At 41.8% G+C, this 26,123-nt stretch overlaps 1 protein-coding gene across 2 annotated transcripts in view; it reads right to left on the bottom strand.

Moving 5' to 3' along the window:
• The window catches only part of glis1b (GLIS family zinc finger 1b), a 78,036-nt gene that overhangs the window by 35,571 nt on the left and 16,342 nt on the right, over positions 1-26,123 (bottom strand). For both annotated transcript variants that reach the window (XM_078259139.1, XM_078259140.1), the window contains exons 3-4: positions 11,837-12,029; positions 8,992-10,540 (exon numbers count right to left, since the gene is read on the bottom strand). In XM_078259139.1, the coding sequence (XP_078115265.1) occupies positions 8,992-10,540; positions 11,837-12,029 (1,742 nt within the window). The remainder of the gene's footprint in view (positions 1-8,991; positions 10,541-11,836; positions 12,030-26,123) is intronic.

The raw sequence follows: 26,123 nt of genomic DNA, 5'->3' as shown, positions 1-26,123 counted from the left end.
ATCACGCCTCAGGCGTTCTCAGCACGCACATCACCTTTCATTCACATTTCAATAAATCAATTGACCACGTTTCAGTATATGGTTCTCTATTTATATTCAATAATTCAGTCCACACTAACACGCCTGTGCCCACTGTCCTATAGGAAAACACATTTGTTTGAGTACAAAACCACTCCCCATTCCTGCGCAATTACGATAGACTCAAGCAACCCGCCAACGGCAAAAATCCTGAGGTCCCACTATTCACTGGTATTCTTTGGTAAACTTTTTCATATTTATGTAATATTTCCTTCAAATCTCTCATCAGACATATGTTTATGTGTATGCTGCATGTCAAAGTCCCAGCCTGATACTCCCACACAATTTGCCATTTAGAATGCAGGCACATTACAAGACACCATTTCCTCTATATACAATATGCATTTCCTGGCTGTACTTTAAATCATGCATGACCTGATCTATATTTCTTGGCTTAATTCCTGTCCGAAAAAATTGGCATACTGGTTATACTGATGTTTTGTTTGTTTTGCCCCTGACAAAGATGCAATGTGATCTAAATGACAGCTGCTGCGTGACACAGTATAAAAAGATCACTGTTATGAGAAACTGGAAGAACAGAGGAAAAACAAAAGGATATGCTCTGACTTAAAGGCTTCTGACTTCTACTGTAATTCGGCACGAATAACTGAACCAATCTGGTTGTTAACCCCGCATAAACCTTTTTACATCAATGTTAAACCAATTCCAAAGCTGAAAAGACTGAATGTGAAACAGATGTTTTTAAAAGCGAACAGAAAGCGAAAGGGCTTCTTTCTGGAGATAGTTAGAGATCATTGGGGTGTAAACCTCTTCGGGGGAGAGGTAAATCCCAACTTAAATATCAGTCTTTGTAGTGCCAGTTCTGCTGGGTCACACAATTATAAAATAGGGTAATTGGATCATTCTGTGTATCGTGTCCTTATATGTCCCACTGTGAAAGATCTTTAGTCCTGTGCCTCTGTCTCTCTTCAATCCCCCCCCCCCATTCTCTCATTATCAATCATTATAGTAGATGTGGTTTTGGTAAAGACTGACTGTTTTGATATATGTGCCATTTAACCCCACAATCCACGCCTCAATATTCTACTTGGATCTTTCCATTTGGATCTCTCTTCACTCTCTCACCCTCTGTTGGGCATTTGAAAACACACTGAAGGTCTTGACAATGTAAACACACACAGGTCTCAGCTTGGAAAGCTTGGCCAAATTGTAACAAACACTGGAGTTGTGTGTGCAGTGACTGTGCTAATGCTTAAAAAATGCTCTCAAGTCCGCATTCAGTGCATACCAAATCACTTGTCATGCATAATGTCTTGTGATGAATTCTGGGCAAAAATGTCATTTTTTTGGTATGACATCAGTGGAGCTGACTTGACTGTCTGGCTCCGTTTCTTGCACACTTCACTTCTTTTCTCAAACATTCAAATTAAACCCGGCACACTAACCACAGAACACCGCAGTGCATAATTTAAACTTGACACCCTAAACGTAAACACGTCTTTCGCTACATAATTTATCCATACTTCTCTTAGGGTTTATTTTGCACGGTAGCAACTCGTATATATTAGCTGCAGGTCTAGCCTAGTCTGGTGTGGTGCAGCGTGGGTCTGGCTGGGTGGAGGGATACTGTCATCTTGGGTTGTGGCGTGGCCCTGAGGCAGAAGTGGTGGTGTGTATAAATGTCCTTCTTGTTTGCTTGTTTGGTGGGCAATGTAAAGTCGGCAGGGGATAGATGTTGCACTGGACTCGCTTCTATGCAGTGCCCTCTGTCACACTGACAAGTCAGTAAAAAACAAAAACAAACATCTGGATGCTCTAAGAGATTTACCTCTGTTCAACACACACAGCACACACACCACCAACTGACCAGTTCGGTGGATATGTTTGCGGAGTGGCTGCTGTGGCACAAATTGTGCCTGGGCACAAAACGAGGCCAGTGTGTGAATGGGAGGAGTGGGAGAGGATGGTAGCCTCAGAGGAGAAAGGGCCTGTTATGTATTTGCCTGTAAAATGCCACAAATATACTTTGGCTATAATTATCTGTTTGACTGTAGCAAAGAAACAGTTAAGCACACCTCCACAATGTACATGATCCATGATGATATACAGCAAAAGAGCAATACTATTGAGCACTAAACCAGGGAAAACTTGGTCAAGAAGGGAGTCTAAAAAGGCCTATGACCTGGGTGCCTGGGTAGCTCACCAGGTAGAGCGGGTGCCCATATATAGAGGTTTACTCCTCCTGTCATTCCCCCTCTCTCTCCCCTTTCAAGTCTAAGCTGTCATATACAAATAAAAGCCTAAAAAGTCCCAAAAATAATCTTTGAAAAGGCCCATGACCTAAGAAGAGGATCCCACGGCTCCTCTCCATCCATCCTCCCTCTCTGTGCTGCATAAACTGGGTTTGCATCCCTGCAGCAGCCCCCTGAACATGACGGAGACCCACCCCGGCGTCTTCAATCCGATGTATTAGTAAACTGATCTGGCTCAGTAGAGAGGTTAAACTGATTAAGGTTTTGGATGGGATACAATTATGACACAATCTCGGTGCAGCGTATAACCAGCCCCAGCCCTGGGTCTTCAGGTTTCCGATACCAGAGCGTGATTAAATGTTAAGGAAATAGGACAACTCAAAATACTGCATTCCAGACAAATGCAATTAGAGTGTATCACATGTAGTAAATCCTGCATGCTTTGATACCTGGTTAAAGGCTGAAGGCAAGGTAGCTATAGACCTGTTATAACTTGAGTTCATTGTAGCAGGGTACAATATTTTCAAGAAATGCTCCACTGCTTATATTGTGCATGTTATATCAATATTATGCTGTATTTCTAAAAGCAACAATCACCCAGCGCATATGCCGAAAAAGATCTCATGCGCAAATCCTAATTTTGTAACTTGTCCAATGAAAACGTACTAAAAACCTATTGATGATGATGTGCATCATACAGACTGAGGAAGAGAGAGCAACTGAAACTTTAACACTGAGTTAAAAATATAAAACATTTAAGGTTTTAAATCTTAAAATCCGAAAAAATAATTACATTTTTGAACCGTGCTAACATTCAGTGTTAGCATTCTAAATAAATATATATATTACATATTTTTTTAACCTATCAAAGCACAAGCCTTACAGTTTTTTTTGTTTCTTTTTCCTTTTAACTTTTCTTTTACTTTTGCCTTTCAGACCAATATTTTGATTGTGAGGATAAATACTCACTTTCCCTGTTAAAAAAGTCACTCTTTTTAATGATGACATGACATGACTGTTCATGTCAACAACAGAATTTGTAGTTTAAATGAAGCTGATGAAACAATATTGTTTTATTTTATTTCACTTAATTTTAATCATATGTTGATTAGATTTGAATTATTTAACTATATCCTGACACATCACAAGGTTAATATGTACATCCCAAGGATACTTAGTCACTGAATAGCTAAAATAGTAAACATACGTTCTACAAGCATCATGGAATAATTCTGTCAGAATTCTATATGCAATGACAATGACAAAAAAACTGACCGTTACATCAGTATTCACTTGAAACAGAGTGTGTCAGTGTCTATCTAAAAAGATTCAGAGGGTGCAGTAGGAGCAGTAAGTGTTGAGTCTATCAGAGCGGTCCTAAATTCAGATCTAAATGATAGATAGTGGGAGAGAAAGAGAGAGGGGGGTGGGGAGTGGTGTTGGAGAGCACTTGACTACATTACTGCAAAAGATTGACTGGAAAACTTTTTTCGGCCTGACAAGAAGTTGGCCTGGCCAACTCAACAAGGAAAACAAGCAAGATCCATCTATCCAGGGCTTGCATTCGTATGCCAAACCATCAGTCGCAGAGCCCCTCCGCCAGCAGTTTCATCATACAAATATCACATGTGGACAGTGTTGTGTTACTATTAGCATGACGACCGGACTGCCAAGCGGCACAGCACACCTGACAGGAAGACAGAGGATAACCAGAGGATGGGGTTATGGGTTTGTAGAAAGAAATAACACTATCTAGCAACCTGATGAACTCATTTGTCTGGGGAATGACTGACAAAGTTCATTCTGAAAATGATTTAATGCATAGCAGAGGCTTCATATAAAGTGCTATAAGTTGATATCTGACAGGTCTTTATTTGGACCTGATTAGCTCTTTGAATTTGTGCCAACTAAATTGCGTTTAGGACCTCTGTTTCCGAAACATGCAGTTACTTCTGACATGCCCTTTCTCGCCTATTGTCTCTGATTACTTTCAATGAGCCATAAACACATTGTGTTGGTAATTTGCATGCATGCCTGAGTTCCTCGGGTCAGTTTGAATGTTTGCATGTTGTTGCTGTTGGGTGTAAAACATTGTGACTGTAAATCTGGAGATATATATATGATGTTAGATATAGAGATATATATAATATATGTTTTTACATGCTACTTTAAGGACTGAGAACAATCTTTAGCATTTAGTTTCCCTAGTTCCTGAAATACCAACATTTTGCAGAAATAACAATTATATGTGTGTATGTCTGAGCCTCTTTAAGTAGGCTCTTTAGAATCTCTTTGGGATCTTCTATAGCAAACCAAGCTCAATACATCTTCACTACAGGTTATGTTGGGCCTCGTGGTTCAGAAGCTAGACTCTGAGATTGTGGCCTGTAAGTTGTCCGGACAGGCCAGTGTGTCAATGGCTCATACGGGTACAAACACATTAATATCAACGTCACTCGCCACCCACACCCAGTGCCCAGACGGCTCCAGTTTCAGGCGGCATTCAGAGGAAAAGTCGGGTCATGTGCTGAACCTCAGTTTTAATTAGCTAATGGCACTCCCTGTTTCATCTCCTGGTCTGAGCTGATTGCTCACAAAAGACTCCATTTACCCCTGAAAACACACGCCATCTTGGCACTGGCCCGCACTCTATGTCTAAACGTCTGCTGCCGAGGGCTTTTGCCACTCTCCTCCAAAAATCTGTCCAGTAAATCTAAATACATATGTTTGCTGGTTTCACACCAGTGAAAAAAGAGGAAATTCCATGATCCACGCTTTTTTCCAGCAGGCCTTAACATCCAACTTTCCTTCAACAAGTGGTTTGACTGAGTGTGTCAGTGAGTGTTTTGGTGTTTGTCTGTTTGTCTGTGTGTGTGTGTGTGTGTGTGTGTGTGTGTGTGTGTGTGTGTGTGTGTGTGTGTGTGTGTGTGTGTGTGTGTGTGTGTGTGCGCGCGCGTGCGTGCGCGCGTGTGCGTGCGTTCACGTGTATGTGTGTTTGGACAGGTTCCCATTAAGCAGCTAATGCTGGCTGTGTTTTATCATTGTGAAATGGGTGGGTGGCTCTCTGTACATATGAGTAAGACTAAAGTATGTAAATCTACCCTTTTATGGAGGAATGTTCTTTTGCTTTTAAATAATGTGTCAATTACATCACATTAATGGTATGAACCCTGGGAGAAGGAATTAGGAACTATAATCAAATAACAAAAGAAAATGATACTGTAAATTAACATCGACATGCTGCATAAAGTTCACCTCTTGATCACCTTACTTTAATCACATTAAACCTAATATGCATTTCTTTTCAGCCAGGTGCAAGAATACAATTTTAAATGAAGCCTTAATATTGTATCAAAGCCAGTACCGTCTTAACAACACTACCTTTGTCATTCACAGTACATCATTCTTAATTAAAAATGCTTTTTCTCCAAAAGATTCTTACTTTTAATTTATGCATGTAAATACAGCAGTGAAACCACTGAATCAGGTTTCATGCCTTGAACCTTTTATCCCACAACAACATAGCCTCCTCTAATAACATTAACAGCATAGTATTGTATTAAATAGTTCCAAAAAAATGTGACCAATAACCCTATGCCAAAGAAACCAAATAAAGTGCACAAAGCTGTACTGCTGCCTGAAGTCACTCTGCCATGTAAACACTGTCCATTCCACACAGAGAGCTTCATGGTTTAGGAGGATATTTTCTGACCTTCATAGCTCACAGACCAGTGTTCAGACACTTCAAATCCGCCGGGCCGGCCTCTGACAAAGCAGAACAATATAAAAGTCTGGGACTATGTCAGGGCTACTCTTGCTGGATATATTTTTAATATTTATGCAGACACAGGAAAAAAAATTTAATAAACTAAAACAACAAGTGAATTAGGCATGAAACACAACAGGATATTGCAGAGAGATTATGTTGTTTCCTTTTCGCCCGTGTATCCTCAGTGCTTGCCTGCCCTACACAACAGCCCAGGGCTAGCTTTAATTGGCGGAGGAAGAGGGAACCAAACGTTTTTTCTAAAAGGTAGCAGAACTTTTTAAGAGCCACAAACTCAGCCATCTACATATGGAAGGAACTAACTTTTTTTAAATGCAGAATTTCTTAAAATATTAGCCAGGTACAGACTGTGACAGGCTGATGCAGGGGTCGGGGTACGACTTGTGATAATGACTTTTTCCTGCCAAGACGCAGCATGAAGCAAATGCTGTGCAGCTGTGTGAAGAAAAAGAGATATAGTATATGTATATAGAGAGGAGAGAGAGAGAGAGAGAGGGAGAGGGAGAAAGAGGAGAGAGATGTGTTATGTTTGGATGTGAGGAGAGCCCCGTTTCATGAGCGCCCGCTGGAATCTGCTGCTGGAAAGATAATAAAGGGATTAGCTCTGGTTTTTCTACAGCATTTGGTCCTAAAACAGAATGTCTCATATGCTTCCTCTATACGAATTGCTCACATTCTTGAATACCTTTGTCTATTGCATGAGCACAACAAACACAAGAGGCATCAGTGCTTGTGGCCAAAAAGCACACAAGCTCAGACAAAAAAAATAAGGATTTGGGATGGACACAACTAAAATACATGAGCATGCAAGCCCTTTCAAATACACAGAGACACTAGGTTTCCTATAAGTATATAGTGCTTACTTAAATCCGTATAGGCTATATACAAACACAAACACAGCTACAAATACACACAGAGAGTGTGTTTATTTTCTCTGGCCCTCCAAGTTTATCTGCTGAAGTCCTAGATCAACATACATTCCATCACTGCTGATTAGATGTGTTGATTCAAGCTTGAAAACATTTCACATTTCTGTTTATGTTCTGTCAGTAAAGCAGAAGTGTTACAACCCAACATACTGTACACGGAATCAATACTTCCTATTGTGAGAGTGAATGGAAACAATATCCCCATTTTCACATTACTGCATGGCTGTGACTATCTCTGTGTGTGTGTGTGTGTGTGTGTGTGTGTGTGTGTGTGTGTGTGTGTGTGTGTGTGTGTGTGTGTGTGTGTGTGTGTGTGTGTGCTTGAAATGAGGGTGATCGGAAGGTTAGGTTGTGTAGCAGAGTTTCATAGTGCCTCATGTCCGCAGACAGAATCCAGTGGCTCGTACACATTGAGCCGAATTGTTGTAGTGCTCACATATGGCATACATCTCCAAAAACACACACATACACAAACCTTCACAGTGACACATTCAAGCATACACCTTTAACGTATACACATACAAACATTCACTCAGTGTCTATTTTTTGTGTGTGATCCAAATGTGAGTACAGTCCCTGCACAGCGCTCCAAAGAGCATCAACGACGACAACGGGAGAAAAAGACGCGTGAAAGCCTTTAACACAACACACTCGTAATGTAGAATTAACAGTTGGGAAATGTACTTCCAAATTTTGTGTTCACGCTGAGCCAAGGAAGCAGAAACACTAATACCCTGGAGTGACGCAAAGCAGGGAGAACAGCAGCAAAGTTTGTGTCTTTTTGGCTTCAATCGGCGTTCAGCTCATATGTGCACTAACAAGTATCAGAATTACTCAGAATCAACATGAATTACTAATACAGCTCCACAGAAAACTGCCAAATACAACTTTCTATTAACAGACCCTCACCTCAGCTAATTTTACAAGCCACTGTTACTTAGAAAAATAAACAAGACCTTATTTTTCTTTAAAAAATAAAGAGCCTGGAGATAAAACAGGTGTTGTAGCAATATTGCACACTGAGTTCTTCAATAATTAGGATTTGGATGGGTTCCTGAACTTGAAGAGGACCACTTCTGACAGGGGCTTTGTGTGAAGTCGTGAATTGAGCAAGACTAGCAAATGTTATCGACTATCCCTCTGTGGCTCCCTTCTCCAGACTACTACATTTCTCCTCATGTTTGGCTTGGATATGAAGCCAACTCACTTAATACTTGTGGGACAGCTAAACATTTAAAGCTCCCATTTAAAAGGATCAAGTGTAGGCATTGTTTGGTTATGTTAACCATATGTGTTGGCTTTTCATGATCTGAATCCCGTCTCAAAAAACAGAGTGCTCGTGAAAATAAACATGGCTTCGCCCTACACAAATTGTGGCCTAATTGTGTATTTGGATTAAATCATTCTTAAGGTTGGAGGGCTTTTTCCATTTGCTAAGGGACGCGGGGGAGTGACAGCTTGACATTGATTAGTGTGTTGACTTGTGGAATTGGAGCCTTACCTGTAAAGAATACAACCACAAATCTATTTATACTGACGAGGTAGTACTGCTCTTACAGCAGCTCACATCTCCACTTTTTTAACCTTCCACTAAAAATACAGGAATTACAATCATAACTGTTTCTCAACCAAAACAAAATAAAGGTTTCTGTTTTAAAAAGTAATCAGCAGTGAAGCAAGTCCAGTCCTGTTTTTGGACACAATGGACGTGTATCTTCTTGAGGGAAAAACCATCTTGAGGGACTGTAATATGTGCTTGTGTTTAATTCAACAGATGGTTGCAATTATGGCAAAAACTAGACTCATATTAAACCAATAAATACAACCTAATATTTTCCAAAACAAGCAAAGATTAGTAAAAGTAAGACAGCTGACTATGAGGCTATTTTGAACAATACTGGTTGGCTGTATGTGTTTATGACACTGGTTTTTGGGGCTCTGGCAAGTGTTGGTTGGATAATTTGACAGAATTATGATGACTCACCATACACTTGTTAGGTTTCTCTCCGGAGTGGACTCTCATGTGAATGAGCAGCTTGTAGCGGGCGTTGAAAGGCTTGTAGCGGCGAATGCAGCCGGCCCAGAAACAGGTGAAGTCCTCACCTTTGCGCTGGTCGATGTGGACCTTCTCAATGTGCCTCACAAGCTCCTCCTGCTGCTCGTACGCAGCACTGCAGTCAATCCAGCGACACACCTGCTTATCGACCAGTGCTCCTCCTCCGACTTCTTCCCGCTCTGGGGCTGAGTGAGACCCAGGAGGGCCTCCAGAGGTCGGTTTGAGTCCCAGGGAAGAGGTTGGTGCTGTTTGCTGGTTTTGGTGGTGCAGCAGGCCCCCAGGACTGGGCCCCACGTATTGGTGCAGGTGGTAGGGCGGAGGCATAGCAGGGCGAGAGGGGTGGTGGGGCTGACAAAGGTGCCCACTACGACCACTCAAGTGCTGGTGATGATGATAGTGGTGCTGAAAGAGTTCGTCTTCACTGGGAGAAAAATCATCCAGGGGCTCCTGTTTGAGGGCAGCCCCTGATCTTTGGCCCCCATCCAGGATCGCCCCGGCTTCAGGCCCTGAATGCAGCATCCCAGACATCAGGGCCCCGCTCATCAGTAGCCCCAACCCGTCCGAGCCTCCTCCTCCTCCCACACCTCCCCCGGCTGTTCCTCCAGCCCCACGCCCCTGCAGCATGGAGCCCCGCACCTCACACAGCCCCTGGCTCTGTCCTTGGCCCTGCTCCGGCTCCACTGATGACACTGAAGAGGAGGATGAGGAGGAGGAGGAGGAGGAAAGGGACAGCAGGCAGGTGGCAGGTGAGGATAGCTGACAGCTCTCCTGTAGAGTGGCTTGCTGGGGGCTGCCGTGAGGTGGGGGCCTCTGGGGGGCTTCCCGTGAGCAGGAGTTAGAGGGTGGGGATGTAGAAGAGGAGGAGGAAGAGGATGAGAAGCCGGCACTGCTGGCGTGGCTGGGCGAGAGGTTAGTGCGGAAACCGTTGACGCAGGCAACCATCGACATCTGGGAGGAGGAGCAGATGATGGCGGTGATATTGATCTCCTCGGAAGCAGCGCCAGTAGCCGATGGGGAACCTGTGGCAGCAACGCTGCCAGCGGCGGTGGACTGTGAGGCCAGGGACAGGCAGCGTCTCCTCAGACTGCTAGCACTGAGCAGCCGCGCTGAATGACGGGAGCCAGTTGGGGACAAAGCCAGCGGGGAGGAGCCATCTTCATTATTAAACGGTTGCACTGTGTCCCCCGACACAGCACTACCTACACCGCTCAATGTGCGTACGCCACTACCGCTGTTGCAAACATGAGGCGCTCCAACTATCTCGTCCCTCGTCATCCCCAAGACTTGGCCTGCCCTACAGTTCTGAAACCCGGCCTGAGACGTGCCGTGGCCCCCGGATACTGTGTTGGTGATCTTGTAGCCCATTGAGCTCTCCTGTTTGATTGGGTAAGGGAGAGAGGAGCGAGCCCCGTTGGCACTGCCGCAGCCCAGGCTGGGTGAGGCCCCCGGCAGGGTCCTCTGGAAGGCAGAGGAGGACCTGCGAGGAGAAAAACACACAAAGAGGAATATGAGCGCTATTAGCTCACCGGCTGATGACAGATACTGGCTGGTTTATCCTTCCCACCAGCAGCACTGTCAGAGTTTAGCCTTCTGCTTGTTTAACCCTCCTCCAATCTCTCAGTTTACATAAAAACAATGTCATCCTAAATGAGTCCCACTAACCTAAATTTATATTTCAACCAAGACTCATTCATTGTAAGTTGTGAAACATACATTAACATGGTGTAGGATTCATTGAGATAAGGTGATGTTGATCACCAGGTAGTATCCACTGCTGATGATCCAGAGTGTTTTTATGAATAAATGAAACTGGATCTCCTGGTAGTGAGAGGATATGAATGGGCATTTATGACTAAGAATAGAGAGAGGGGGAGGGAAGGATGGCTACTGAGACTGAGAGGCCACTGGCTAGTGTGTCCATCTGACAGGCTTTGATGACACAAAGGGGTTAAACCCAACCCTACATTGGGGATAAATAGGGAGTCACCTGTTTTGGTGGCATAATTGCAGCCTATGAAGGGTCACCGTTTACAATACTGTGTATTATGGTGGGAATCTTTGCCCTGCTGAATGGGGAACCCAGGTCAGATTTCTCCATGCGTTGCTGTGATCTCCTACATAATCATTCCTGTCAGTTGGCTCATTATGGATTTTGTCCAAAGCCCCTGAGTGATGTGAGAAGAGCTCTCTTTTCTCCGGGCTGTCTTATGAAGGAATCGTCTTTGTCCCTTCCCCTGAGCATGCTGGGGGAAAAACAGAGCTAACGCTAGCTAGGATTGGAGAAAGCCACTGGCAGACTTTGTCATCGTTGTAGCTAATAAAGACTTGACCCCCCCTCCCCTCTCCTTCTATTCAGGAGCACCATTTCCTGTTTGGCTAAAGTGAAAATATTGAGAGACAATATGAGAGAAGTGAATGGCTGTCCAGAAGCACTTTGGTCGGATGTGGAGGGAAAAGAAGGGACAAACCCGACAACAGAGAACTATACTGGATATTCTTTCTGACTTGACCAACAGTAGTCAAAGATTGCACAACACATTCTCTCATTCTTCAATCACATTAGTACAACATAAATGTTGTACTTTGGACCAAATCTGTGTGTTTTATGAGACTGGGTAAAGATTTCCAGCTACATATGTGTACAGCTGGTTCACAATAGCAAAGATAATGAAAAACACACTGTACCTGCATATTGTTAGTAATACTATACCCAACAGGAAACATTCAAAACTGGAACAGGAACAAAATTATTATAATGATAGTGACAGTTTACCTGGTGTCTTGGTGAGGGCCGTCCTGCAGAATGAGGTCGGGTGTAGGTCTGTCGCAGTGGAGGCTCTGGGAATAAAGCCCCCCTAAATGACCCCCCACCAGCAGTGGCAGGCTCTGCCCACATCGCATCAGGGTGCCCTCAGCGTCCCCTAGCTCAATGTCTAAATCCTTCTCTGAGCAGTAGGCACCATTCACTGAAAATAGAGCAGAAGAAATATCACTAAACTGGCTAAAACCTCTGATTGTGAAGCTTAGCAGTGACCCAGTGTCAACTGGCTAAGCAGAGTGGACCCAGTGATTTACTGACTGCTCTGGAAGAATACTCAGTTTATAGTGGGATCCATGCCATCAGTGACATGTTGAAATCCTATTAGATTATGAGTATTCTCTTGAGGATTAATTGTTGGCTGCCACAACTGTGGTATCTAGTGATATATGGAGAGCTCTTTGGCAAAGCCCAACTGGTGACAGTAAGAATAACGTCGGGAAGAATTATTGCAAAATATTATTGCTGGAGTAATTGAGGAATTGTATTCCAAATGGAGATGCGTCCATTTTGGGAAAATAAACAAACTGAAATGAATTTGTCCGGAATATCCAGCCAATAAAAGTGTAATCAAGAATTTAAATGACATGCTGTCCCTTTAAATTTACCACCAGTTGCTCTAATTCTGTGCATCAATCCTTTTGTGAAAATGTTGACCTCATTAATTGATTTAATTCATTTGTCATTTTATTTATTTATTTGGTAAATTATACATTTTGTAAAAGAACAACCTTGCAATTAAAGTGTGATGTAAGTACTCAGGGATTTCATCTGGAAGTGCTAAATCAGCAAATGGACTTGATTTAGATTCCTAAAGATGTTTTGCCTCTCATAAGGCTTCTTCAGAGATTCATGCAACAAAAACAAAAAACTGGGTGAAGCAATCATTTATAACAAATGAATGTGTCATATATCTACACATTTTTAAGAATTTTCTTTTGTCATAAGTTTTTTTTTATCATTCCAACCTGACTATTTGAGAAGAAATAACGATTTCATGAATGGAAACAAAAAACATAATAAAAATAGGAAAGAGAGAGATGAACGAGAACAAAGGAAGACCTCAATGTATGAGGAAACATTTGTGAAGGGTAAGCCGATATCCCCACACAATCATGTGTAGGTGACCACGCGTCCCCTGTTCCAACTTTCCTAACTCAATTTCTCAAATTCAATTTTCTCCTTACGATGTTATTGACAATGTTATCACACACCATGAGCTGTTATTAATAAAGTCACACAAGCACTCTGTATGCGAGAGAAAACATAAAAAGATATTGGAAGGGAATGAAAAAGATGTTAGGGGTAAAAATAAAAATAATAGTGAGAGAAATATTCAGCAAAAATAAGTGGTTTGGGGGGCGGCCTCTAGCTCACCCAGTAAGCGTAAGAGTGTTCGCCCCATGTTGGCTGAGTCCTGCAGCGGCGCAGGTTCGAATTCAACCTGCGTCCCTTTGCTGCGTGTCATCCCCCATCTCGCTTCATCCCTATCAACTGTCTCTATGTAAAAAAGGGAAAAGCCCCCAAAAAATAATCTTAAAAAAAAAGTTTTGGTTTTGGTTACAGATGAAAAAGAAAAAAAGGCTAACAAAGGAGAAAGATATTACAACATGAGTAACAGATGGAGAGGGAGAGTAAACAGTGAAAGAGAGGAAGGGGAGTTAGTGTTTTAGAATATGGGGAAAAGGTTACAAGGACGAACAAAAGACAAGAGAAAACAAGGGAATTTTGTGAGCCATGTTATCCTCAGCTTAAGGAACATCTTTTCACATATCCCTCCTACAGTGGATGTATCCTTAGTCTCCTCTGCATTTGTCTTGTCGCGGGTCACGGCTGAAACACAAAGAAGTAGAGAAAAGGCAAAGCGAGCAATGCAAACAGTCAAGTATCGCCAGGGGACCGTAGGAACAGCGCTGGTTTCTCTTTAAAGCTGTTAACAAAAGCCAAAAATGTCTTTCAGCTCCGGTCTGTTTTCAAGCAACACAAATCATTCTGTTTATCAAATTTTGGATTGTTCTGTCTTTTTTGTTTTACTCTTTTCACTGCTTGTTGGCTGTATACAACTTTGTTTCTGTATGAAGGTTTCAAGGCCTGCTGATGTGAAGCCAAGTGTTTCTCTGCCTCAAGTCAGGAGTAATTCAATCAGGATGGCCAGAAGTGACATGAGTCAGTATAGAGATGACCAACATCATCAGAGATCTCTTAATTAGGCCTTAACTGTCCATATGCATGCACACAAAAGCACAAACAACCAAATAAAAATATCGTCATCATAAAGCACTGGATATCCTGGCAGTTGGTCAATGAGGCCTTGACTGAATGCACATGCTCTCTCTCACACACACATCATAGTCACCACCATATAAAACACAGACCCACACCAGGCAGCCGGGTAAATGTAACCTGAATTATGAGACAACGCTCTTTCAAAGCGCTGTTTCACAGTACAGAATGGATGTTTGCCAGGAAAAGCCCACCGTGTAAATGAGTTAGACATAGAGAGAAGACATGGATGATCCCAGAACACTGATTACCTGTTTGCAGATTATTTTACAAAAAGTCTAATAATACAACTATTGTTTTCCAGCATGACTTTTTGAGAAATAGCACTTGAAAGAGTCTTCACTGCCAGAAATCACTGAGCCGATGTTGCACTGAGCTTGTTATTATTATTATTATTATTATTATTTGACTTTATCTTTGCCTAATTATACCCATGGAGTCTTGCACACTTGATTATGTATTTTTAAGGCATACTGTTTCTCCTCCTCTGTAAAGCACTTTGGGCCAACTGTTGTTCGTTTAAATGTGCTATACAAATTAAATGACTTGACTTGACTTGACTATTAATATAATCAATACTTTTTGGTACCAACTTCCGGAATAAAAATCAGGTATCATATGTGCACAAGTATTGAATATTTTCAAATAATACCCAACCCTACCTGGTATAATACTAAGGCATACATGCTCATAGTGAACATGTATATAAGTAAGTTTGGGAATGTTGAATCAATAGACCATCATGCTGTTTAGTTAAACTGCATCAGACTACTAGACTGGGTAAACCCAGCCCGATCTGCGGGCGATTTGATTTCGTCCTGCAGCTCAGGCTGGAAATCTGTACGTTTATCGATCCTGCTTCCGTTACAATTTTGCGGGAACCAATCACAAACAGGCTTATCCACCTGGCGCGCTATTGGTGGGTTTAACACAATGACGATATTTGTGCAGTAGAAAATACAGAGCAGACTCCTCAGATTAATGTTCAATCTTAAAACATTGAGCTTGGTCTGGTGATAGCCAGACTATCAGACTACAAGACTTTTATGTAAACCTGCAATCAATCAATTTTTTGGCCACTGCAGAAACAAGCTGTCAACACAACACTACGTGGCAAAATTAGCATTCATTTGAAGTTGTGTTTAAGTCTTGTTTGTTTGCAAGAGGTTTGTTTCTTTTTGTGATCTTTCAGGGGAAGTTACACATACAACTGGGTTTTTTACCGCCTGTGAGCTGACTTTCACTTTTTAATTGCATTTAGGAGTTTGCGAGAATCATCAACTGGTCTAGAGAAACAATGAGTGTCACTGAAACCCTTTGCATGGCTTTACTCGTTCAAATACAAACAGGTGATAGTACCTAAAAAACTCCCTTGCCTGTGCATCTATGTCCAACATTTATGCTGAGTGTTGCATCGTGTTGCGAAAGCTCAAGTGGCCTTAAGTGTCTGCATCCGAGAGACACCTTCTGAGTGTCCCCAGGACACTAAAGTCAGAGTGTTAAATGCGTGTGAAAGGTCTTGCTGCAGAAAGTTAGCACACTGGTGATTTAGAGCTTTGCTACATTAAGAGTGAGTCATGCTCCGTTTGGGTATTCAGCCTCCTCAACATATGGTGGCTTGGATAGGACCCAACAGTAAATTCAGTTTACATGTGAATGTGCCATGGTAATTCAGCGGTGAACATTTAATTGTGTTAGAGCCTAGTTTGATCAGGAGGTGGAAGCCAGAGAGAGAGCATCAGGGTCTGAGGTGAAACGTAAGATATCCAGCAGCAGTGACAGGAGGAGAGAGCGGGTATGATGTGTGTGTGTGTGTGTGTGTGTGTGTGTGTGTGTGTGTGCGTGCGTGCGTGCGTGCGTGCGTGCGTGTGTGTGTGTGTGTAAATGTGAGTGAGTATGAGAGAGAGAGAGAGAGCGAGAGAGAGATGACCATTCTTCTTTTGATTGTGCAGAGTTTATGGGTGGTCTGTTGAGCAGCTGTGTGCTCATCATACTTTACATTCCTTTGGCTCTAGATTTGAATTTTTTCCATGTTATGTTCTGGGCAAAACTTGAGCTGTTAAAAAAATTCTCTCTGTGTAATTGACTGAAAAAGGAAAAAAATTAAAAGATGTTGTGTGTGTTTTTGACCGCTAGTAGAAACTCTATGCAGCAATGTTTTTAGAGTATTTGCTCACGGGCGACACGATACGCATTCCTACCGCCGGTTTCACGCTATTTCACGGATCAACAGTTGGTGGCAGTAATTTGCAAAGAAGCATAGCAATGCGGCAGGGAACAAGAAGAATGCTATCAAGTTAACGTGGATGTGCATGATACAGGTTTCAAAATAGTCCTAAATTCCACCTTGGCAAATGTTCTATGGAGGAAGAAAATGCATTCATCACACGAAAACTCCACAGGGGACTTTTAAATTGATCTCAATCTGTAGGTACAGTAATTTAAAAACATTTACAGTTAATCCCTGCAGATTATCTATTGAAATGGAGTTCACTATTGTGTCCAATTCTAGTGAGCACCTTAGAACAAGCAGGGTGGGATGCTACTCTGATATACACACATTTGCAAGCATTCAGGCCCAATTAGGAGTGATGCTGTAAGGGCGTGAGAGCAGGGACGCAGGGGCACAAAGAAAGACAGAGAAAGAGGTAGGGCAGTGCCAGAAGCACCAGGGGCAAATGTTGTGTTCAGTGGAGAGACCATGTACAGATGTGTTGGCTCGTCCTCACAAAGAGCCACTGATATCAGCATCGACAACTAAAGACGCAGGCACAAATAAGGACTCTATTGTTATTCGCCTCCTAAAACACCACCCTAAAAAAAAAGGACTGTGAGCAAGAAACAATCCCTGTTAATAACATGTCTAATAATACTCTGTCACATCTAAAGTGGTATCTTCCGTTCCATAAATGTCATCACATGGTATCTATTGCTCACCCTGCCTCCTCTCCTCTCCTGTATAATTAAAGTAGCACGTTCCTTTCAGTGAGCATCACTGCAGCAGGATGACGGTAAACTGAGGAGCTCAATGAGACGTATAAGAGGAGACGTAAAATTAAAGGAGCAGTATAGCAGTTTGTATGCTCCATTGCACATGAATACATACATGTAATGCTTTAAACAAGAGTGCAATTATGAAGGGATAAACGTGGTTATTTGAGAACTTGTTTTGGGACATGTATGATTAATTTTTGGCTGAGGTTGTGGAGGAAAACAAGGTTCCAATCACCCTGCAATATGCCTGTTCTGATGTCATCCATTTGTCACGCTTTCTTCTAGTCAAAATCCTCTGGGAACACAGATCTCAACGCCGTAAAACTCAGATGCATAATTATCGTGAGTGTAAAGTGCTTTCTAATCCTTCTCCTGCTGATTAATGCAGCCGCTGTGACTATGGAGGCTGAAAAATAAGACAACAGACAGGAACAATGAATGCACACTCGATAATTCTGATAACTAGGGCACGACTCACTCTTTAGTGGATGGTTGCGGTCACTGTGATGGTGATTACATTGATTGTTGAACAGGCTTCACATACTGGATGAATTTCACATTGGGGATCATGGCCAGTTAGGGTGCGCTGTAATCATACACCTATTCAGGCTGCCTCAGGGGCTGATGATCAGAGTCATGTTCAAGTTCAGCAGTGTTGTGCCTTGGCTAAAAACTCTCCCCTGACCTCAGTGACTAATAAATGACTAATAAAGCTGAGCAGACACATGTCTCCAATCTAGCAGAGCTTAACCCCTCTGAAACAACATGATAAGTATCCCAAGATATGCAGTTATGACTGCATTGCCATACAAAGCATTCCAGTCTATACAGTAAAGATCAAACCACATCATCACATAGTTAAAGATGTCGCTGTCTCCCTCAATGAATCTCTCACCTTCTCGCTCTTTCTGGTGTCATTATTTCTTCACAGACAACACCAATCCTCCATCTGATCAGCAGATGGTATGGACAGCATTATTAAGTGTAATTGGTGGTAATCTGGGGCGATTTTTTATTTCGGTGACACTTAATTTTCTATAATTCTCGCCTCTCCCTTTTAAGTCACCTAAGCGTTGTGTTAAGTGCCAGAGTGAGACTGTGCTTGTGCCAGCGATTAATGCGTTCAAGTCTTCAGAGACATGCAGGCCTCAATGAAAAGCAGATGTGCCGATGGATAGATGGTTTAAGGAGAGGAAAGGGGAGTGATCGGAGGTGTACTGTGCTTAAAGAAGGGGGTGGGGGGTGCTAGAGAGGGAAACGGGATGTCAAGAGTGTGATCCAAACATCTGAACCCAAGGTACAACAAGCTGCCAAAACCACAAGACAGATGCCTCTGGAAATCTGATGTGACACCTCAACTGGCCCCACTTTGGCTCCATAAATCATAACATTCAGCACCAAAACAGTTAATAATGATCATTTTATTCCCATTTGCCCCGACAGCCCCACCTGCCATTGGTCTCCCCCTCTCCTCCTCCCTCTCCTTCAGCATGAGCCAGGTCAACAGATACAAGTGTGTGACAGCAGTCTGCAAGACTTTGTAGAGGGATGCTCTGGTTGTGTGTCTTGTCTGGTACAGATGTTGTGTATTAGGGTCCAAAGCCTTTCCCGGCTTCTCCGAATCTCATAACTCATGTCTATATTTGTGTCTGCGGCATAGGCCCGGAACTTATTTGTTTGCTTAGTAATGGATGTATGATTGAAAAACCTCAGGGCACAAGTAAATGAAAAATAACAACGTCTACGGAGAAAGCTCCTCTTAAAGCAGGTGCGGAGCGAGGGAAGAAGAAAAACTCTATTAAATTACTGTTGGAGCACAGAAATGTCCGTGTTTTTGTAACAGGATTACCAGTACCAGAAGACAAGAGAACTTTCATGAGTATAAAAATCAATTTGTTCTAGCTGATTTTAGCTGCTCTCAACCAGGTATCCTTGTTCCTCCCTGTTTTCTCATGGTCAGCTTCGTCACACAGTAACCTCCGGTTAGCTTCAAGAAAGTCGAACACAAAAAGTTAGTGAAGAAGAGGGACTCATGTGGCTCCAGAGGCATCCAGCTGCAAGCCTTGACTATTTCTGGGCACAGCACAAAAAGATCTCACGTCCACTCCAAAACAGTTATAAGATTAAAGAAATCATTAGTACATATAACAAATGAGCCAAGTCGTCCAAGCAAACTTCTTTGCGGATATGTCTGGTTGTTCATACTAAGTGGCTACAAAGGTTTTAAGTCATACTGATGAATGCAGCGGTGGGTAAATGATTAGCTCTCCTGCCTTTCGGAAAAGAAGGCACATGTTGTGGGAAGCCGGCGTCCTCATAATACCAGGCTTTTTAAATGGAGCAGTGCTAACCGCAGTCATGAACACAAACAAATAGTTGGCAACCAACAACACTCCCATCCCCAACCCCACCAACACACACCACCCACCACATCCCATTGCAAGGCTCGGTGCCCGCCGACTCCCAAAGACCAACCACTTTACCACATGGTTTAAAGAGGGGGCGCTGCAAGTCAAAACCCAAACACAGGAGAAAATGTTGTGGGATTATGTGACTCCACACACTCCTCTCTTTCTTTCTCTCTCACACACACATATATACACACACACACACACACACACACACACACACACACACACACACACACACACACACACACTGAAGTCTACATACGAAGATGCACTGAATGGCTGTGATCATTACTGATCATTTCTTACTATCCGTCACATCCAATCATTTTCTCCGCTGTACTCCCTGATTAACATAATTAAAACTTTACACTTGTGCATGTCACCACCTGGTGGTAGCACCTTGTCACTGGCCGTGCCCTGCAGGCCATACCTTTTGAGAGCAAATCTATCAACAGGTGATCCACATCAATGGGAGAAGGACTAAAAAAGCATGGTCTTAAGACAAAGATCTGCAGATAATATAGGTTCAAGCTCAGATCAGTCAGTCAGTAGTAACATAATATTTTATTTGAATTTTAAAGCACATCATTTCTGGCCTCTAATGCAACTCATTATCAGCTTTGTTGCGTGTGATTCCCCGTTTGGCAAACATTATTTCACTCAAATTCAGTGACCGACCTTTAGATGCAATAACTGATAACTCACCCTGATAACGGCAGTCACCTGGCACACATAAATGTAGATTATAGATAGTTACATTTTGATGTCGTCATTTTTCAATTTAGGATATTGTTCCAGACATTGTGTCCTTTTCAAAAAAGCTTTGTTTGAATGTGCAGTGGCTGTAAACACTGGAGAAATAACAGACTTACATTGAGTAGCCAGTTTATTAAAACGACCCAGGTAATGCCTAAAACAACAGACCTGCAACAAATCCTCCTAACTTCATGAAGCTCATAATTTTCAGTTATTATTGAAACTGTGTTGATTCAACTTAATGGTCATTTTGGAGGCTGTAGTTTGTGCTCTTGTTGAATTGTTATTATTGTTATCATATTATTATGAATATGTTATAATTGTTATACATTACACTGAGAGGTCTCCCTCATATTAAATCTACTCCCTTGTTGACTAGTTTTAGCCGGGTGAACCTAATAAACTGCCCACTGAGTGTATATTATGAGGGGTTGCTGTATAATTTCGAAATCTTCACATTACTTTATGCCCATATTGCACATCTCTTTTACAAACTAATAAAAAAAATGTAGTCACGGCAGTCCCAGTTATTACATTTGCTATTGTAAACTCAGAGTAAGCCAGAGTAAGTCTTTAAATAATTAACTGATGCTCAGGAAGTGTTTACGTTTCCAACCGCTATAACAGTGACATGTCAGAATCAACAAAACTGAGTAATTAGCATTAGCAACTATAAACCACATGAGGATATCTGAACAGAAAAAAACAAAGCTCAGCATACAGAAACCCAGACTTAATCGCCAGGAAATCCAAGGAAAAGATCGCATTGTGCACGAAGACGTTTGCACACTGACATCTGGGAAGGGCAGTAAAAAAGCACTGTAGCAATGATTGATCATCACAAAAATAAGCACATCTTCTATCTTCAAGTCCAACTATTTTAGAACATTTCTTAATATAACAAAAATGTGCATAGTCAACAAACCACTTTAAAGCCACTAGTAGCCACAATTCTATCATGACAATCACTATCAAAACAAGATTTTGCCCATAAATCTGTACACTGCCAGGATTAATCACAAAGTCTTACAAGGAGTGCCCAGCCAAACCACATCCTATAATTTGACAGAAAAGCCACATAATTGTAAAGGCCAAACAGTGTAAAAAGCATCAGTCAGGCCCACAGACTGACTTGATAGACCGGCAGACTGACAAGACGTGATGCACTTGGCTGGCAGATGTGACAGAGACGTCTGGCTTTGTGACAGACACCTTTATAGGGCTGGTGAACAACATGGCTACGGAGCCGGGCCAACAGTGCTGAAACCTCGGCATGGGATCAGGAGGTGCTTTAAAATCAAACAAGAGGCTGCTCTGTCTGGAGAGGCAGCAGTAAATACTGGCAGAGCGATGCCAGTCCAGAGGACTGACGAGCACCACACCCTCAGAGAAAGTGTTAAAGGTGAGACTGCTACATTTCTTAACCAAAACAAGTTATTTCCTGCAACAACTAAATATAAATAGTGTAACAAAATGTTTTAAATCTGTGTTTATTTGAAAGGTTTTAGATCCTGTATCTGTATGCACAGTACTTTGAGTGTCTGTGTTTTTTGGGTGAGTGCTTGTGTGTGTTCACACATGAGAATAACCAGTGTATATCAATCTGCTGTAAAAAATAAACACGATGATTTAGTGCAGAAGCTGCACGTTTTCCCCTTCTGAACAATAGGCCTCAGTTTGTCCGTGTGCCCACTCAAGTAGCACCAAAACACAGCAGACGTCCCTCTGAAACTGTAGAGAACTCAGATCAATTTGTGAAACATAAGCATGGCCCTGTTTGTCACAATTACTATAATAGCACAATAGATCTGTACTGTTGAGAGCGGCTGGGTTATTTAAATAACTTTTGTCAAACAGAGGTCATTTGAGATGATGGCTTTATTCTCATGTTGAATTTTATTCCATGTGCCATAGCAATGAAAAAAGAGACATGATAGCACAATTGTATTTATCCTGTTTTCCCTTTTTTTTTTTATGCAAATGGCATAAAGTAAAGTCAAAGACTATTCTGTTAAGTGTTTGTCTCTTTCTTTTGTTTGTTTAGTTTCTAAATATTTGACAACAATGAAAAAATGCACACTATATGAGCCAAAACCAACTATAAATTGAGTTAAGTTTGTTATTATATATAAACGTTTGCTAAGGTCTGTAAATTGGATTATTTTTATGATGATGATTTTTATTATTAGCAAGAATTGCGTATTTGGATGTTGGGATATTACGTTCATATTCCAAAACTTGTATGTTAAGACTTACTTAGTTTCATTAGTTTGATGTAGGTTACTATGCATGTGCAGCTGTTTAGATAATTCACTATACTATGCTGTCTTGCTGTGTTAGTCTAGCTCATCCCAGTGCCAATGGCCTATTCCTTTTGGTCCAAATGGCTGTCGGTACAAAACTCACAGTACTCCTTTGGTCCTCTTCAGCCAGCACCCAATATTTACAAGGATTCCCAAATCTGTGAGAGATTTCGATTGAACACAGATGGCAGGAAATTCCACGGAAATGACAGTGGCCAAACTCGACCACAGAACATGAGAGTATCTCCATGTAGCAGATGCACTGAGGCCCATCTGACAGATACTCTCTCTTCTTCTCGCCCAACACCGCCTCCTGCCATTGATTATAGTTTGACAAGAGGAGAGATTTATATGACTTCTGTAAAACAAGTGATCAATTTGAAGCAATTACTGTATACATCTAATGGTTTAGAGGCAGCAGTGGGGGAGAAATAAATGAATAGTTAGGAAAACGTCTGGAGGAAAATTCCCTTGATGGTCGGTGGTCCAACTGAGAGGTTGAATGGTAATTAAATCACATTCGAAAGGAGCAACATTTGAAAATGATTATTTTGTTACCTACTCACAGTGCACATAACCTTCTGATATTCTCAGAGGGGATGCTAGTTGTTTAAAACAAGGGCCAAACCAGATGTTTTGGGAACCAAAAGAGGAATCCAATTTCACTTCCTACTTGTTACTTTTTGTTGTTGTAGCGCAGGAGGAATAATGGAATGTTACTTTGTGAAAAGGATATGTTCAAAGCATGCATAATAATTGCTTTGGCTTTTGAAGTTTCCGGTTAAAGTTGAGGCCAGTGCTTCTCCACAGTGACCACAATGAATATTAGCTAGTCAGGGTGATTAGGGGTTAACTCGCCCCCAAAATGGAGCTCTTTGAGTAAAATGGGTTTTTCAAAAGCCCATAAATTTGCTATGACAGCAGAGGCACAGAGGGCCTTTATTTTGATTTGATTATAAGTGTTTTTTCATGTCACCGGTTTATTAAACCCTATACTTCAGCACACAAAGTAAGCTGATCTACTCAAACATAAGGCACTCTGTCCTTCTGCCTATCCTTAAAACAAATGTTCTCTTACAACACAGGACACATCGCAAAAGAAAAAGTACACTACAACAATGCCTAGCTACTGTATGTGAGAGAATTCACCTGTGATACAGTCATTATCTGATGATGCACTGCAGTTTGCTCTTGAAGTGAGATGACTTCACTCTTTGACAACGTGGTTCATCTTTTTCAGAAGATTTTCTTCAAACAAGATATCTTGAAATGAGGAAGATCACTCAACTTGTTCTAAGAACAGTGACACTGTTTAATTTAAAACTGATGACACACAGCAAAATGGTTAATGGTTCTGTAACTGATTCAAACCAACAGTGCAGTCAACATACACCACCAAAGGGCATTAACTTGGCTGAAAAATGGCCTCCTCCACTCAGAGGGCACCACAGTATTGGGGTTTTCATAAATATACAGAATAAATAGGAGAGGGCCCCAGGTTTTCAACTGAGCAGACCTGTGTTGAGTTTCAAACCACACATAGCTAAGGAAGTCAGCAATACCATTCTTTTATTGTGTGGGGAGTCCTCATTCACCAAAGGCTTTGGCACTGAGGTCCACCGTCCACCACCCCCCCCCCACAACCACACACTCACAAACACAGATCACACATAACGACGGGAACATGCACTCGAAGTAACCTGAGATGGACAGTCCAGCAGACATTATATATCATTTCACATCAAACAGAGTTCCATGCTGCTGTGAGGAAGGGGGCTGCAGTTCACAGTCAACCCTGTCGGAAGAGCCCACCGTTGGCCAATGCTTAAGCAGCGATGGCATGACTCCTGGGCCTCCATGGTTACAGGGACTAAGGACCAGTGTGGCCTGTAAAAAACCCAAAATGGTACCAAATGACACCTATGGAAATACATTCAATCTTGTGCGGTAGGAGGTCAATACACAGCTATTTACACAGCCAGCAGCGCTGTGTTGGAACAGACAGGGCCACCATCAAAGAGCTTTATGAGCAAATATATTCTCACTGCGTAAGCATTTTAGATGTCCAGGCATTAAAGCCCTCCTGTGTTTTCCCTTCTCTTGTTTAATGGCTGTAATAAGATTCCTTTTATTATGATTTCTGCTCTAGCTGCGGCCCTTCACCACGTGAGTCAGCCGATGCTTACAGCTAGAGTGAGACAAGAGTTTTGTCTAATAAAACAATTTCAGAGTCGGAACTTGTCACTCTGTTTGACTATAGGTCAGCCCCAGCACCTTCAGTAACATTTTGATAACTAAGAACAGTACAATATAAACAGGGATTAGTATGATTGAATTTGGTGCTTTAACAAGAACTCATAGTTTTACAGTGTAATGACACATGCGAGACAAAGACATATGGTGCAAAAGGACATACAGGTACTGTCAACAAAAGACAATAGACATCATTTATCACCTGTAGACCAAGAATGTCATCTAAGGTGAGCTTGCATTAAGAATAAATGAGGATTCCCACAGATCCTACTTATACGTTGCTTTGTACACACTAGTTTAGTTCCCAAAATATGTGTTGTATGACAATGACGTACAAAACATGTGGTACATTATACAAAACTACATGGGCGTAAATCTGATCTAACAGTAGGGGGGGGGACAATAAACATAACATTTCTGAAGAGCAATTTGTGAAGTAACACAAATAATACAGCCACAATTTTACTCGTAGAGGACATGTGTACACAGAGGAAAGCCTTAATACTATCATTAGTGTAGCATGGGGACTGTACCATTATACTTCTTTTCAGTGTTTCTCTTGATTCAATAAAAAAGCTGACTAAATTGAACGAAATATTCTTATTTAAAATCATGTATTTATTTTTAAGTTGTTTATAGTCAAGCCACAAAAATACCTTAAAACATGACTTATTTTGAAAAAGTGTCCCCATATAAAAGAAATACAATGCTTTTGTACACTTGTTAAATTAGCTGATCATAATGTAAATTAGTGAGCCGCTGGTAAAGCTCATCTGCTCACCCTGACAGCCACACACCTCCAAAAATATGAACTAAGCTCAACACACTTACCTGAGACTCTACACCTGACTGTCCCTGGTCTCCCTGAGACGCTACACCTGACTGTCCCTGGTCTCCCTGAGACGCTACACCTGACTGTCCCTGGTCTCCCTGTTCCTCAGTTCTTTCTGTCTCCTTTGCCTGTGACATAGTGACGTTAGTATTTCCATAAGCACCCATTCTTATAAAGATGTTACCAAATTGTCTTGATATGAGGACTTATTGTACTTACTTGGCGTTTTGGTGTAAGCCTACTGAAAAAGGATCTTATGTCTGTTTTTCTTTTCTCTGTCATTTTTAACAACAACACAAATCTTTAACATCAGATGTCTAAATATGAGTTCATAGGTTCACCACGTGGTCATATTATAATTGTAAAATGACCTTGCGTCCTCCACATAAATATTAGGTTTCTTCTGGGAC

The sequence above is a fragment of the Sander vitreus genome, chromosome 9 (assembly GCF_031162955.1).
Source record: "Sander vitreus isolate 19-12246 chromosome 9, sanVit1, whole genome shotgun sequence".
Lineage (NCBI taxonomy): Eukaryota > Metazoa > Chordata > Actinopteri > Perciformes > Percidae > Sander > Sander vitreus.
The sequence above is the reverse complement of the archived record's forward strand: the minus strand, read 5'-3'. Positions and strand labels throughout refer to the sequence as shown.